Genomic DNA, 15,085 nt, shown 5'->3' with positions numbered 1-15,085 from the left:
TTACTATAACCGTTACTTTAAGCTCCTAAGGAATTATATAGTCCTAAGGCTCTTTTAAGTACCTTGGTATGCACGTCTCGAAGACAACTATATGTAATATGTTACTCTTCTATCAAGCTCTGTAACTGATATAATCTTGAATAAACTCCCTCAGATGCTGTTATTAGGGCTGAGTGGGAACCCATCTCCACTATTTCACCTTTATCCATGACGACAATGGTATCTGAGTTTATTATTGTGGAAAGCCGATGTGCAACTGTAATTTGTGTGGTTTTGGACAGTAGGCCACCATTTTTTTTCAAATTTATTGCTTCCAATGCGTTCACTACAGATTTCTCAGTTTCAGCATCAAGGGCACTTGTTGCTTCATCCAGGAGCAAAATTGCAGGCCTCTTTAGCAGTGTTCTAGCTATGGCTATTCTTTGCTTTTGTCCTCCTGAAAGTTGGCAGCCCTTCTCCCCAACAACTGTTTCATATCCATCAGGCAAATTACTTATAAATTCATCTATGTTTGCTTCCCTTGACACCTCCACAATCTCAGTTTCAGAAGCACTGTCGTTCCCGTAGCAGATATTGGCTCTGATTGGGGTGCTAAAAAGAAGAGGCTCTTGTTGCACTAGCCCTATTTGTGTTCTCAACCATCTCAAATTATACTCCCGTATCTCCTTTCTATCAATGAATATTTTTCCTTCCATAGGATCATAAAATCTGAGCAGAAGGGCCAAAACGGAAGATTTTCCAGCTCCACTTGGGCCAACAAGAGCCACCTTTGTTCCAGCTTCAATTTGTAAACTGAAGTTGTTCAGGACTGTTACTTCTGGTCTTAAAGGGTAGTTAAACTTGACCCTCTGAAATCGATGTTCCCTTTGATTTTCTCAAGATTTGAATTTTCTGGTGTAGCCGGTTCTATTTCTGTTTGGCGGTCAAGGGTCTGGAATGCTGGAGTTAGCACACTGATGGCAGAGATGACAGTGGGAATCAATGTCCATAATTCTGTGATTGTAGGTACTGTGAGAGAGAAATCTGGTATGATCTTATGCCATCTTGAAAAGTTGATTGCTTTCGATCAACCAAAACTGTTGTATACCACAATGCAACAGCATGTGCGATGTTCCATAAGCAGAGGGAAACACCCTGAATTATGCCATACTTAATACTCTCTCTTCTGCTCTTCTTCTTGGGGTTTTCCAGAGATATTTTGGCTTTACTGAGTATATGATCTTCATGACAAAAAGACGCAACGGTTCTTATGTTGGCTGCAGACTCAGAAGCAAGATTAACAAGTTCCGAATGCGCAGCAGCTGAGTCACCTGAAAATCCTTTGGCAGACTTGGCTTGAATCAGACCACCAATGAAGTGGCAAGGCATGACAGCCCAAGCTACCAAACCCATTCTCCAGTTAACAACCATGCTGACAGTAGTTGCAATCAGTATGGAGGAGATGCACTGAACAATAACGGACATTCGATCAGCAATTATGGTTTTAACCATTGAGGTGTCATTGATGATCCGTGAAGTAAGCGAACCAATGCCATTCTCAGGTTTCTCAAACCATGCAATTTCATTGCGTAGTACACCTGCAAGATTTTAATGGAATGAGTGCTAACTTTCAGTTTTGTAATACCTTCTTAAAGCAGAAAGATTCCATTAAGTGAAATGGAAAACATGAGGTGATTCTGACGGTAGTATAATACTATATAATACCTGAATAGAGAGCACGTCTCAGGTTTGCCATGGCCTTCTTTCCAACGATTCCAAAGAAGTAATGCTGCAAGGTGTGAGAGAACAATGAAAGAAATCCTATCAAAGAGAAGCCGATTGAATACTTTCCGACCTCCCTCTTAGCATCTGTATTGTAGTACGCTACTCCTATTGTTATGATGTAAAACCCAAAAACAGGCTTTGATATGCCAGAGAAAGCTGCTGCGAAGGAACCAAGAGCAATCTTTGCGAGTTCTCTCTTTTTCAAGTCAAACCAGATTCTGAAGAATATAGCTCGTTTTCTTCTTTCCTGTTCTTCTTGCTTGGGAGGGTCATTAAGAAGCCTTCGGCCTCCCTAGGTTCCTGGGCTTGTTCTATCTCTTCAGGTGAAATCTCTTGGTGGGTGCTTGCAGGTTCTTCAGGGGTACTAGTTTTTCTGTTATTCAGTCAACATTGTATTCTGGTTAGATATGCTTTATGTCTATGCAGATTACATGTGTAAGAAATGGTGATTTGAAGTGTGAATTGACCTTGACTCACGAACTGGGTTGAGATTCTGCATGGAAAATAAGTTATGGTAGAATTTGCTGCTGTTAAGCAAGCTACGGTGGGTTCCTGTTTCTGTAACCTGTCCATTTTCTACAACAGCAATCATATCTGCATTAATAATAGTTGACAGTCTGTGTGCGATTAAGATGACTGTCCTTCCCTGCATAGCCTTGTCAAGGGCGTCTTGAACCACCTTCTCTGACTCAGAATCAAGGGCACTTGTTGCCTCGTCAAGCAGAAGAATTGGAGGATTTTTGAGAATGGCTCTTGCTATGGCAATTCTCTGCTTTTGTCCTCCTGATAACTGGACTCCCCTTTGTCCCACCTGTACCCCATTTCACCCAAAGAGTACAAATTAGCATAATATGTATGTATTAATAGTTTCTTGCTTTGCCTTCCCGAAATGAAAAAGAAAAAATTTAAAATTCAACAGCCTTTCCCCTGCACTGGTATGAGTAGCTGACCTCTGTTTTGTACTGATCTGGAAGTTGGGATACGAAGGAGTGTGCATTTGCCATGACTGCTGCTTTCTGTATCTCTGCATCTTCTGCATCCATCTTACCCACTTTCAAATTATCAGTGATGGTGCCTGCAAACAGTGATGGTTCTTGGGAAACTGCTCCAATGTTTTTCCTCAGGAACTTCAAATCAAGATCCTTTATGTTGTGCTTGTCGATCAGAATTTCCCCTGATTGATCAGTGTTAATAATTAGCAACCATTTCCATAAATTTTGAGTTGATGAGTTGAAAATTAAGGAGGGAGGTACAGACCTTTTGAGGGATCATAGAATCTTGCTACTAGGGAGATGATAGTACTCTTTCCACACCCACTGCTACCCACAAAGGCTACTGTCTCTCCTGCTGGAATTAACAATGAAAACCCTTGAAGAATGGCTCTGTCCGGCCGGGAAGGGTACGAAAAGTGTACATCATGTATGCCAATGTTTCCATAAATCTCGTCAAGTTCCTTCCCTGGTGAATCATAACTTATTGCTGGCTTTCTATGGATCACTTTAAAGACTTCAGTTCCTGCAGCCTTTGCCTGATTGAAGACTTGCATGTCTGGTGCAGCATAAGTGAGTGATCTGAAATTCACACGATCCAAGTCATGATGTTATTTAATTTGTTGTAAGTATTTAAAATATATGGTACTGCTACTACAATTCCTTACATGGCTCCAAAGAGAATGCTCATCACAGCAGCTATAATATCTCCTCCACTTGCCCTCTTGGCGGTGACTACAACAGCACCAACCCATATGATGACAGCCCAAGAAATGAAAGTCACGGATTGAAACATTCCTGTTCCAATTCCCTTTATTAGAGCCTCTCCTTTGCTTAGCAGGTACTTTTTGGCCATGCAGTCTGAGAAAGACTTGACTGCAGAGTTTTCTCCAACAAATTAATACACTGTTTTGATTTGAGATATTGTCTGTGATGCAGGAAATTGATCATCATGAATTAGTTTATATATCTTTATGGCTCAAGTTGTGAGATGGGTATGAATAAATATTGTTACCTGTTCTACCATAGATGTAGCTTCTGATTGGAAAAGCATTCTAGCGGCTGAGATGGTGTTCATTTTCTTTGTGTAAGTGGCTCCAATAAAAAGAAGGCTTATTATGATTTTTGCCCCCTGAACTATGATTCCATTCCTAATGTGCCCCCTTACTTATTAATTTTATCAATTTACCCCCTAACAGTTACAACGTTATTCTAATGTACCCCTTCGTCCAATTTCCGTCTCAACTTCCGTCTATTTTGCTGATGTGGCAGGGTATATTGGTCATTTCGACCTCCCTGGACCATTCAGCACCCCATTTTTTCCACCTAGACAGCCCCCAATTGCCACATACCCACATGTGGGACCCACCCAATGCCAGCTCAGCTGGCCCTCTTTATCTCCTCAAATCCCCATCTCTTTATCTCAGCTCGAGCTTACCTCTCTCCCTCTCTCCACTAGCATCAATTTTCTCTTCTCTTCAAAATGAGTCGAAGCAGCAGCCATCGAAGCTACCAGAGCAGGACGCACAACGAAGATGCTGATGGTGAATCATCACTGCGCTGCCACTGTGGATTGGTTGCACGAATATCCACCTCCTGGACAGATTTGAATCCAGGGAGGAGGTTTCATGGGTGTCCAAAGTGGACTGGGGTGAGATTTATGGGTTGATTCTGGTTCATGGTTATGATTCTGGTTCATGGTTTATGTTTAATAATTTAGTTAGAGCTAATAATGGTTGGGTTTGCAGAAAAACACGGGTTGTGGTTTTTTCGTGTGGCTGGATCCAAAGATGTGCGATCGTTCAAGGGATGTGATCAATGGGCTGTAGAGAAGGCTTAATGGTATTGAGGGTCCTAGAGTAATGGTTGAAAGAGAGAATGCTAGAGAAAAGCGCTTGTGGGTTGCCCTGGTTGTGTCCTGGGCAATTTTCTTGGCTATTATGCTATTAAGGGCATAAGTATGGAAAATATCCAACTAGGTTTGTAATGAAATTGACAATGTATGGTTGTCTCCTGGGGAATTTTGTTGGTTATTATGCTATTAAGGGCATCAGTATGAGAAATTGTGTTTGTAATGAAATTGACAATGTATATATTATTTAGATTTTCTTTCCATATTATGCAATGAATTTGATTAGGAATGGTATGAAAACGAAATGAATATGATTATGAATAGTATGAAAAACTAAGGTGAATTGGCATGGGTTTGGACAGTAAATTGACATGAATTAATGGTTGATCCTATTTGAAATAAATTGACATAGATTTTCTGTGAAAATAAATGGACATGAATTTTGCAGTAATATGACATTATATATTGCAACCCCTGCATACCCTGCATACAATCATCCGAAAAGCAACACAAGCCTTCCAAGGTTCACAAAATGTGCCTAAAAGCAACACAAGACATCCAAACATCTACACCTGCTTACAAAGTACACAAAACATGGCAATATGCAAGTTTTACAAAATGTGCCTAAAAGCAACACAAGACATCCAAACATCTACACCTGCTTACAAAGTACACAAAACATGGCAATATGCAAGTTTTACAAAATGTGCCTAAAAGCAACACAAGACATCCAAACATCTACACCTGCTTACAAAGTACACAAAACATGGCAATATGCAAGTTTTACAAAATGAGCATATAAATGCTTAAGGCAATGTCTATGCTCTGACTCGGGGTACTGATCCTTGATGGCATCTATAAGTCCCTTCTGCTTGTCACTTAAAAATGCCCAATGATGCGAATTTTCAATGTGCAAGTCACCCCCCAGCAGCTCCAGAAACCAGTACCATGTCTCATAATTCTCCACCTCAACCACAGCATATGCTATTGGGTACATGCCATTGTTGGCATCTATCCCAACAGCACTTAGAATCTGTCCAGGATGAGGTCCTTTGATGTGACACCCATCCAGCCCAACTACTTTCCTACATCCCTCTAAAAAACCTCTCTTCAAGGCACCAAGACAAATGTACACCCTCTGGAACCTAATAGCATCTTGCTCACCACCAGATGTCTTCAATATCACTGTGCTTACCCTATTTCTCCTCAACAACTCAGCACAATAGTCCCACATTTGTCCATATTGTTGCATATATGTTCCCTCAAGTAACACAGTGGCCTTAGCCTTTGTTCTGTAGATCAATGAGGCTTGTGCATTTATCCCTGTCTCATTTAGGACCTGTTCCTTGAAAGAATTCAGCTCCCATCTCGGGTTGTAAGCAAGTTGAGTCATATACCTCTTTGCAAGCCAATCTGCAGTGAGATGCTTGCTTACTGTTTCCTTATTGCAAACATGATTGCCCACCAAGGTCTTCACATACAACTCAGAACTACCATTCTGTGAGGATGCAAACACAACAAACCCACACTTCTTCTTACAAACTGCCCTTATTGCATTTTTATCATTTTTCACAAAATCAATTTGTCTACCACATTTCAGTGAGAACTCTTTAACAGCCCTTCTAAACAAATTAGCAGTGGCAAACTTGTCTCCCAACTTAAAATTAGGGTCCTTTAGGTCTACATCCTCATTGAATTCATGAAACTTGGGCAGTCTCCTCTTTGGTCTTTTAACTGCAGTGCCCTGCTGAGGAAGATCTTCATCTGATGAGTTGTCTGGTGTCCTCACCTCATCATCAATTTCCTCATCCGAAACCACATTATCATCCAATTCAGCATTAGGGTCTCTGTCATCAGCAGTGGGGTCTATGTATCCCTCAAATAGCCTATCATCATCCCTCACTAGCCTAATCTCTTCATCACTAACTCCATAAAATTCATCCTCAAACAAAGGATCAGCTGCATCATCTTCCTCATCATCTTCATACTCACCCTCCTCAGCATTAGCATCTTCATCTTCAGACTCACCCTCCTCAGCATTATCATCTTCATCTTCAGGCTCACTCTCCTCAGCATTATAATCTTCAGACTCACCATCATCTGCATTATCATCTTCAGACTCACTTTCCACCTCAATCACATTGACCCTTTCGCCATCAGCAGGTTCCACCCTCCTCTTAGTTTTTTTCACTAGAAGTATGTTTAATGAAATTTATTAGGTGTAAGTGTGTAACAACCCTTGGCAGCATATATAAATGGAAGCCTCATTTATGCACTAAAAGACACGACACCAACCAATCTAAAACCATAAAGTTGCAACACCAGGTAAAAGACAAATTCTGTTTCCAATATTGAATGGTAGATAAAAACCCCCAATTAAACCCCCAACCCACTATTCCACAAGTACACGACACCAACCATGGACCACATTCGTTGAAAACTGGGGTCTAAAGCAATAAACAATTCCTAACACTTCCAAAAGTTCAAAAAAGCTTTAAAATGCAAAGAATCTTGCACATGGCACACCACTCATCGATACACAATAAAACAAACCAAACAGTTCCAAAAGTTCCAAAAGTCGAAAACCCTAACAGTTCCAAAAGTTCAAAAAAACTTACTTTTGTCTGCCAAATGAATCTTCAGACCTCACTTCACCAAATCAGCTCAAAATCCCACACCCAGACGCAGAGAATCTCGGCTTCCGTCCGTGAATCTTCTGAAGAAAGGAGGCGATGCGATGATGGAACCCTAATTGCAGAGAATCTTCTGAAAACGGAGGGGATGCGATGATGGTTTGATGGAGATCGATCCAGTTGACCCAATAAGACTGGGTCCCTACGTGAGCTGAGCTGGCATCGGGTGGGTCCCACATGTGGGTATGTGGCAATTGGGGGCTGTCTAGGTGGAAAAAATGGGGTACTGAATGGTCCAGGGAGGTCGAAATGACCAATATACCCTGCCACATCAGCAAAATAGACGGAAGTTGAGACGGAAATTGGACGAAGGGGTACATTAGAATAACGTTGTAACTGTTAGGGGGTAAATTGATAAAATTAATAAGTAAGGGGGCACATTAGGAATGGAATCATAGTTCAGGGGGCAAAAATCATAATAAGCCTTAAAAGAATCAAAGGAACGACCAACAAGGTAAGCAGTGCCACTTCCCAACAGCATATGGCAGCAATCAAAATTCCAGAAAAGAAAGTTGCAAAGCTTGACAGAAAATGCCCCAACTGTACGTGATTAATTGTCATTAATTAATTAAAGCTGTTGATCATGAGTTGGATCAAACATACATATGAGCAAGACTGGCAAGACTGGCATGCACTGTACCTTCTCTCCAATTGCATCTTGTATGATACTCATGTGGTTACTAATGCCAGTCATTATTTTTCCACTTGTTAAATCTGTATCAAAAGCCCCAATCTCCTGGCTAAGCACTGCTCTTAGATATGCCAATCTTAAACGTGCCACTTGTCTTTCACTTGTATACATCCAGCATCCAACTTCTGCAAACTCCAAAAAGGCAACCAGGATAAGTAGTTAATTACTACCTATTACATTTTTACTACTCTCACAGTGATACCATATATTGGAGATTTAAGGAATACATAGATCTAAAGAAGGTATTTTGGTGAAAAATTCTTCTCCTTTGTCCTCTTTTTTTTCTCAGGCTTTTTTACTTATTTATCCTGACCATAATTCTTCTATATATATTTATATATATGTGTGTGATGGTCACCCATAGATTAATATTAGTTGTAGCATATATAGTTAAGGAAATATACCAAGTATTCCAGCTGGGAATGTGGCAAAGGCCATGTACCACACAAATGGAATAATCTGAACATACAAGAACAAGTACCCATGAGAAGTGTTTGTGATTTAAGGGCTTAAAGCCAAATCTTAGACCTCACAAACTTAGGCCCGTTTGGTATCTACTCAAATTTTTTTTTCAAAAATTAAGATTTTTTTTTAAATGTGAGTTTTCAAAATCAATTTTTAAAATTTGAAAACGTGTTTGGTATGAAATTTGAAAATAATTTTTAAATTTAAAAAATGATGACATCTAAAAAAAAAAGAAGTGTAAAAAAAAAATTAAGAAAAACTATGTTTTATCATTTTTTAAAAAATGCATGTTTTTGAATTTTTTTCTAAAAATTGTTTTTAAAAATGGTCTACCAAACAACTAAAACTTGTTTTTTCGTTTTGAAAACAAAAAATAGTTTTTAAATAGAATATCAAACTTGGAAAATTGAATATTTTTATACCTTGTAGAGGGCTTTAACCATGGCATCAGTGTCACGGATATTGTTCCCAAACGCATTGATTGCTTTGCCAAGCAATAGATATCCAACTGGAATAGCCATACCATGGACAATGGAACCCAAGGTCCCCAATGCCATCATAGTCCAATCCAGTGCGTCTGCATAGCTAAGCAGCTTACCAGATCCCAGAGTCTCGGGTATCACCTCCTTCTCACTCTAGTTTACTTCCTTCTTCTTCTCTTCCATATTCTGCATGAGTTCTTGGTGTTGGGCTTGCACCATTTGCAATTTTGCATGCACGTGTGTTATATTATTGCACTTAAAACCTGTTGGTACTTAATTGCTAGCTATAAATTAAGCTGTATCTCTTCAGCTACTTTATATTATAAATTTTATGAAAACAATACAACAAGGAATATGTGGGAATATGCGTTGGCGCAATCGAGAAAAAAGAAGCCCCTAAAATGGTTTCTTCTTCTTGGCAGCCTCCCTATATAAAAACATGCATAACGCCACAAATATATAATTGCTACAAATAATTAAGATATTCATGGGCAGTGATTCCTAAGTTAAAACACTGCTAGCTACTGAATATACGGATTATTTAATGGTATCCGTACATTAATTAATAACAATTTCACTTTCAAATTAGCTGTTTAATTTGATTAATTTTAACAGTTAATGATCAATTAATCAGAACCATCGTTAAATTAAATAACAATTGGAATGTCGGCAGCTGTATGTCTCAATGGGCAATAATGGTGGTGACAGAAGAGGTCTTCCCTAACACGGATGTCATTCCTTCCAATATAACAAAAAAAAAAAAAAAAAAACAACAACAATCTGTGTCTGCAAATCATTACCGAGGCTATAACCAAATTTGAAGATCACGGATTCGCATCTTCATCACAGTTAAACAAAGATGCTAAGAAATTAGATAAAGTACGTACTCTATATTTAATAGAAAGGATCCCTATCATAATACCTCATCGCTGATCCTGGCATTGTTGGTTTGTTTCGTTTGCCTTATCTGGAATGTGGATATATAAATATATGATCAAATTACAATTTACACCCTTAAAATTTTGGATGTTTAATTTATAACTTGCACCATATTATTTCAATGTAATATCTAAATTTTTTATTTATTTACAATTACCTACTGCCGTTTGTCTAAACGTCTAATCAAATGTGACAGTTACAAGTCCCACATTTACCTAACTTTTAAGGCCAAATGACCTCCCACTCCCATAATTGTTAGAAAGTTGACAAATTAGAGATTATGATTTGATTTTGTGATTTCCTAGTTAAACATTGACAACAAAAAAAAAAAACCTACACTAACATGCATTTGTATCCAAACTAAATAAATTGAGGTATTTTCATTACAACAAAACATCTATTTTTTTTCTTATTAATCAACAACTGTTGTCTGTGATATTTGAATTCAAAATTAACCTTCTCCAAACAAAGAGATTAGGTATCAACCACTGGACCAAATGGTCTTTGACAAAATAAATCATTTGTTTCCCAAGACTTGCTTGATTTATTTATCACAGTGTGTATAACTTAATGTGTTTGAAAGCAAGGAGTTAAATGTTGAATTTCGACAAAATTTTGATTTCGACAAAAATTATACAGAAATTACGAAAATTGTTATCAAAATATGAAAATTTTGAATGAAACTTTAACATATGTTTATTTAACATATTATCTACTACATTGATAAAAATAAAAAATTGAAGAAATCAAATTATATAGTAGGCTTTATGTGATATAAGATAAATATAATGCATGCTGGAAGAAAATACTGTTAAATAATTAAAAATGGTTTACTAATTAACAATTACATAAATTTTATTGAATATTTGAATCATTTTTACCTCATTTTGAATCAATAATTAACAATTACATAAAAATGACCTCTTTTAAAGGGATATTTTAATCATTTTGAATCCAATTGTCATAAAACATATGTGGACAAATAAGAAAATGACATGTATTGTTATTTTCTAAACCCCTTAACCCAATAACCAAACACATTATTTTTTTAGAGCAGTTTTGCTCACCCTCTTTAATTCAGGTGTATGCCCATCTCTCATCTAAAATTATGACATTTGTTTAAAAAACTAACATGAGTTAACCCTTAAATTGTTTTTTTTTTTGTTTCCTTTTTTTCCCCCAAAAGTCAAAACCCAGTCCCTTTTTTTTTTTTTTTCTTCTTCTTATCCTTTTTCTCATTTATCTCCACCTCTCTCTCTCTCTCTCTCTCTCTCTCTCTCTCTCTCTCTCTCTCTCTCTCTCGGCATCTCCATCCCCATCCCCAGCCCAGCCCACCCTCATCTCGCCTCCTACTGTCGAAACCAACCGAAAACCCAGCCCCTCCTCTCTTCCTCCCTCCACGGCCTCATCTCTTCCCAAAACTCAATCCTTCTCTTTCTCCCTCGATCTCTCAAAACTCAGCCTCCTCAAAACTCATAAACTTCCCTGAAATCCCACCCCCAAAGCTGAAATTTTGAGAATTTCAGCGAAATTATCAAAATTTTGACGAAATCTTGTTGTTTCATGTTAAAATTTTCATACCCTAAAAAAAAGAAAATTTTGTGAAATTTTCAACGTTTTACTCCTTACTTGAAACTGAAAGTAATAAAATAAGAGTGGTGTGTAATGAGAAGAAATTGGTGTTGAAATAGAAATTCTCTTGAACCACCCAACCCGTTGAAAATATGTCCATAGATAGAAGCCCAAAATCAAATACAGGCCTAAAGGAACAGAACGAAAAAGGAAGGCCGCAGAAGGCACGCGGGCCCAAGAATAGCAAGTTATTAAGTAGAGAGAGTCGGAGCAGCAACAAAATAAAACATAAGCGGAGAAAGCAGAAGGAAGAAGAGAAGCAAAAACAGAATTAGAAAATTAAGCCACACAAAATCAGATGGTAGTTGCTGACAACGGCCAACCCAAAGCCACTTCACACTCTCAAGGCAAGCAAAGGTATGGTGGTATCTCCTACTTGGTTGCACTGCATTGCACTCTCTTTCTGTACAAATACATTAAAACAAAATTTATGTGACCATTTCAACTTGCATCTTTGTAAAACCCTTGGGCTTTGGCCAATGGCTACCTCTAGCGCTCTCAAATTTGTGTCCATTTTAGGATTTAGGGTTCCAACAGTGACAGCATACTAGGAATCTAAACTAATAAATAATTATTAAGGAATCTAAACTAATAAATAATTATCAAGGAATTTAAACTAATAAATAATTATAATTATAATAAGAATAAATTAGCCTAGGATGTATATATGACAATCATCCTACTTAACTTCTAGTACACTTATACTTAATTTTCTGTAAAGATGATTTTTAAATAAAAATATAAAAAATAGACAAATTAGATCATTAAAAGATAGGGATTAATACCATTTTGCTCCCCCGACTATTACACTTGTATCAGTTTGCTCCCCAGACTTCTAATTTGGAAAATTAAGGACTCTGACTTTTTCAATTTTGCCAATTGAGGTTCTTTTGTCAATTTACACATTTTTTATCCAAATTTTTGAGGGCAAAATGGTCCCTTCCAATTAGATCTTATCATTTTTTCCTCATGCATCATTTTTCCTCTTTTATTTCTTGCTAAATTTTGCTTGATCATCTCGATATTTTAGATGAAAAATGTATAAATTGACGGAATAACCTTAATTGGCAAAATTGAAAAAGTCAGGGTCCTTAATTTTCCAAATTAGAAGTCTGGGGAGCAAACTGATACATGTGTAATAGTCTGGGGAGCAAAATGACAGTAATCCCTAAAAGATAATATAGAGTGAGTTTCATGAGAAATTTCTTAAATAAAACTATTTGAAAGATCGCTCTAGAAGCCCTCTCTCTCTCTCTCTCTCTCTCTATATATATATATATATATTTATATTTATATATATATTCTGTTTTGATATTTGCATGTATTGTTCATAGGTGGGGCTTGGTTTCTATTTTTTTTTTCTTTGTTTCTTGGAGGCGTGTTTTGCCTTTTGTAATAAAATTTTGATGTATCAATAAAATATATTTTGTTAGTTTTACTTATACTCCACGGACATGTATGTTTTTTTTTTTTTTTTCGCTAGACACGGACATGTATGGTGTGATGCTGCTTTATGCGAGAAAGTTGCTTCATTGTTTTCTTATGGAGTACGTGATGAATGAATTCTTACATGTTTTTTACTGGAAATTAATGACAAACCTTATGGTTTGGTTCAAAACTGTTTTAAAACGTTTTTCTTCCTTTTTCAATCCAAAAATACCATAAATGAAAACGAAAAAAAAAAATCAGAAGGATACAAATGGACCCTTTAAAGTTCCATGAGATTGAATTGCAAGAATTAAGAATCATCGAGTAAGGGAATATGAACAGTATTGAAGAACCAAACGCAGGAGTGGAAAAGTTGCTCAAAGCAGGCTACAGAGCAGGCATGTCCATCGAAACTCAGTCTAGATTTCAGAGTCGTATTCAAACGTAAAATAGTAATATTTAGAGGAAATTACTAATTTAATCCACTTATTACTTTGTCTCGATTTGATTCACAATTTTTTTCTCTCGTCATTTTGATCCACGAATTATCTGATGTTTGCCATTTTAATCAATTTCATTAAAATGTCATAAAATAGAGGGACAAAATCATCCGGTGGTATTTAATTAGTTAATTGTAATTTTGCATGCACGTGTGTTATATTATTGCACTTAAAAGTTGTTGGTACTTAATTAGTTAATTGCTAGCTATAAATTAACCTGTATATCTTCAGCTACTTTATATTATAAATTTTATGAAAACAATACAACAAGGAATATGGGTTGGCGCAATCGAGAAAAAAGAAGTCCCTAAAAACACGGATGCCATTCCTTCCAATAAAAAAAAAAAAAACCAACAATTGTGTCTGCAAATTATTACCGAGGCTATAACCATATTGAAGATCGATCACAGATTCGCATCTTCATCATAGTTAAACAAAGATGCTAAGAAATTAGATAAAGTATGTACTCTATATTTAATATATGAATAATGTTATTTGGATTAAATTAAGTGATTAAATAAAAGGGACTAAGTGAGATGTCACTTGGAAAGATGTGGAGATAAGGACCATCTTTCCAAGTGACACCTCATTTGGTCATTTAATTTGGTGTCAATAACATTACTCTTAATATATAGGAGCCCTATCATAATACCTTATTGCTGATCCTTGCATTGTTGGTTTGTTTTGTTTGCCTTATGTGAATATATAAATATGATCAAATTACAACTTACATCCTTAAAATTGTGGGTGTTTCACAACTTATACCATTTGTTAGACTCAGTTTGTTTTTGTTTGCCTTGTGTGAATGTAGACTCAGTTTGTTTTTGTTGGGGGAGGACTAACAAAAATATATAAGTTCTAGATACAAAATTAGAAGTCCAAAGTCGAAAAATTATAGATGTTGGGCTTGAATATTGGGATCTCCCTCTTTAATTTGGTAGGTCTCAACCAATCACACCCAAAATCAACTGAGTCTACATAAGCAGAACACTCAACCACATGTTTGTTTATAGCTCTCAACCACAGTCCACCCAAAATCATTAATTTGATTAACCTATTAACTGTGATTGAAAATCTAATTTGATTTCCTTCAGTTTATTGGCAGATCCTGAAACTGCCCCTTAGTCCTACTTCAATTGCTTTCTGAGAGAGTGAGAGATATGACTCTTCAATGCTTCAAAATCTCCCCAAATTTGATGGAACCATGGCCTTCATTTAAAAAGACCTTGAAAAAGGGAAAAAGAGACTCAAATCTCAATAACAAAATTCAGACCACAACTCTTCTAAGCAATATTTTTTGGTTTCTGGTAAGGTGGAGGGCAAAAGGCCCAAAACAAAAAGAGACTACCCAAGACTCCTGGACAGGTCCAACCCGAGGAGGCTTGTCAAACCTGAAATCCCAAGAGAGAGTGGTATGTGTTCAGAAGGTTAACAATGGTGCTCAAAGCAAGCTCCTGCTGCAGAGAGAGAGAGAGAGAGAGAGAGAGAGAGAGAGAAATGGTTAATGTCTAGACAAATAAAAAATAGGGTTTATTTCATATTTAGTACCTAAACTTTGACCCTTGTCTTAATGTAGTACTTAAACTTTTATTTGTCCCAATTGAGTACCTAAACTTTTATTTTGTGTCTAATAGGTACCAAAATGTATTA

General features: G+C 36.9%; 3 protein-coding genes across 3 annotated transcripts; all 3 read right to left on the bottom strand.

Annotated features, from left to right (window-relative positions):
- Positions 1-42: 42 nt before the first annotated feature.
- Positions 43-2,106, bottom strand: LOC147289123 (uncharacterized). Its single transcript, XM_086238345.1, has 2 exons — positions 1,705-2,106; positions 43-1,577 (listed from the first exon to the last, which is right to left on the bottom strand). The coding sequence occupies exon 2, from the start codon at positions 693-695 to the stop codon at positions 102-104; it is 594 nt and encodes a 197-aa protein (XP_086094471.1). The 5' UTR covers positions 696-1,577; positions 1,705-2,106; the 3' UTR covers positions 43-101.
- Positions 824-1,735, bottom strand: LOC147289124 (ABC transporter B family member 19-like). The gene is made up of 3 exons (XM_086234757.1): positions 1,705-1,735; positions 1,088-1,577; positions 824-953 (listed from the first exon to the last, which is right to left on the bottom strand). Exons 1-3 carry the CDS (start codon positions 1,733-1,735, stop codon positions 824-826), a joined length of 651 nt encoding a protein of 216 aa, XP_086090883.1.
- LOC147289122 (ABC transporter B family member 19-like) lies at positions 1,966-3,691 on the bottom strand. The gene is made up of 5 exons (XM_086238347.1): positions 3,422-3,691; positions 3,022-3,335; positions 2,715-2,938; positions 2,232-2,575; positions 1,966-2,137 (listed from the first exon to the last, which is right to left on the bottom strand). The coding sequence occupies exons 1-5, from the start codon at positions 3,607-3,609 to the stop codon at positions 1,966-1,968; spliced, it is 1,242 nt and encodes a 413-aa protein (XP_086094473.1). The 5' UTR covers positions 3,610-3,691.
- Positions 3,692-15,085: the final 11,394 nt, after the last annotated feature.

The sequence above is a fragment of the Dryas octopetala genome, chromosome 3 (assembly GCF_963921425.1).
Source record: "Dryas octopetala chromosome 3, drDryOcto1.1, whole genome shotgun sequence".
Lineage (NCBI taxonomy): Eukaryota > Viridiplantae > Streptophyta > Magnoliopsida > Rosales > Rosaceae > Dryas > Dryas octopetala.
This window is presented reverse-complemented; position numbering and strand designations above follow the sequence as displayed.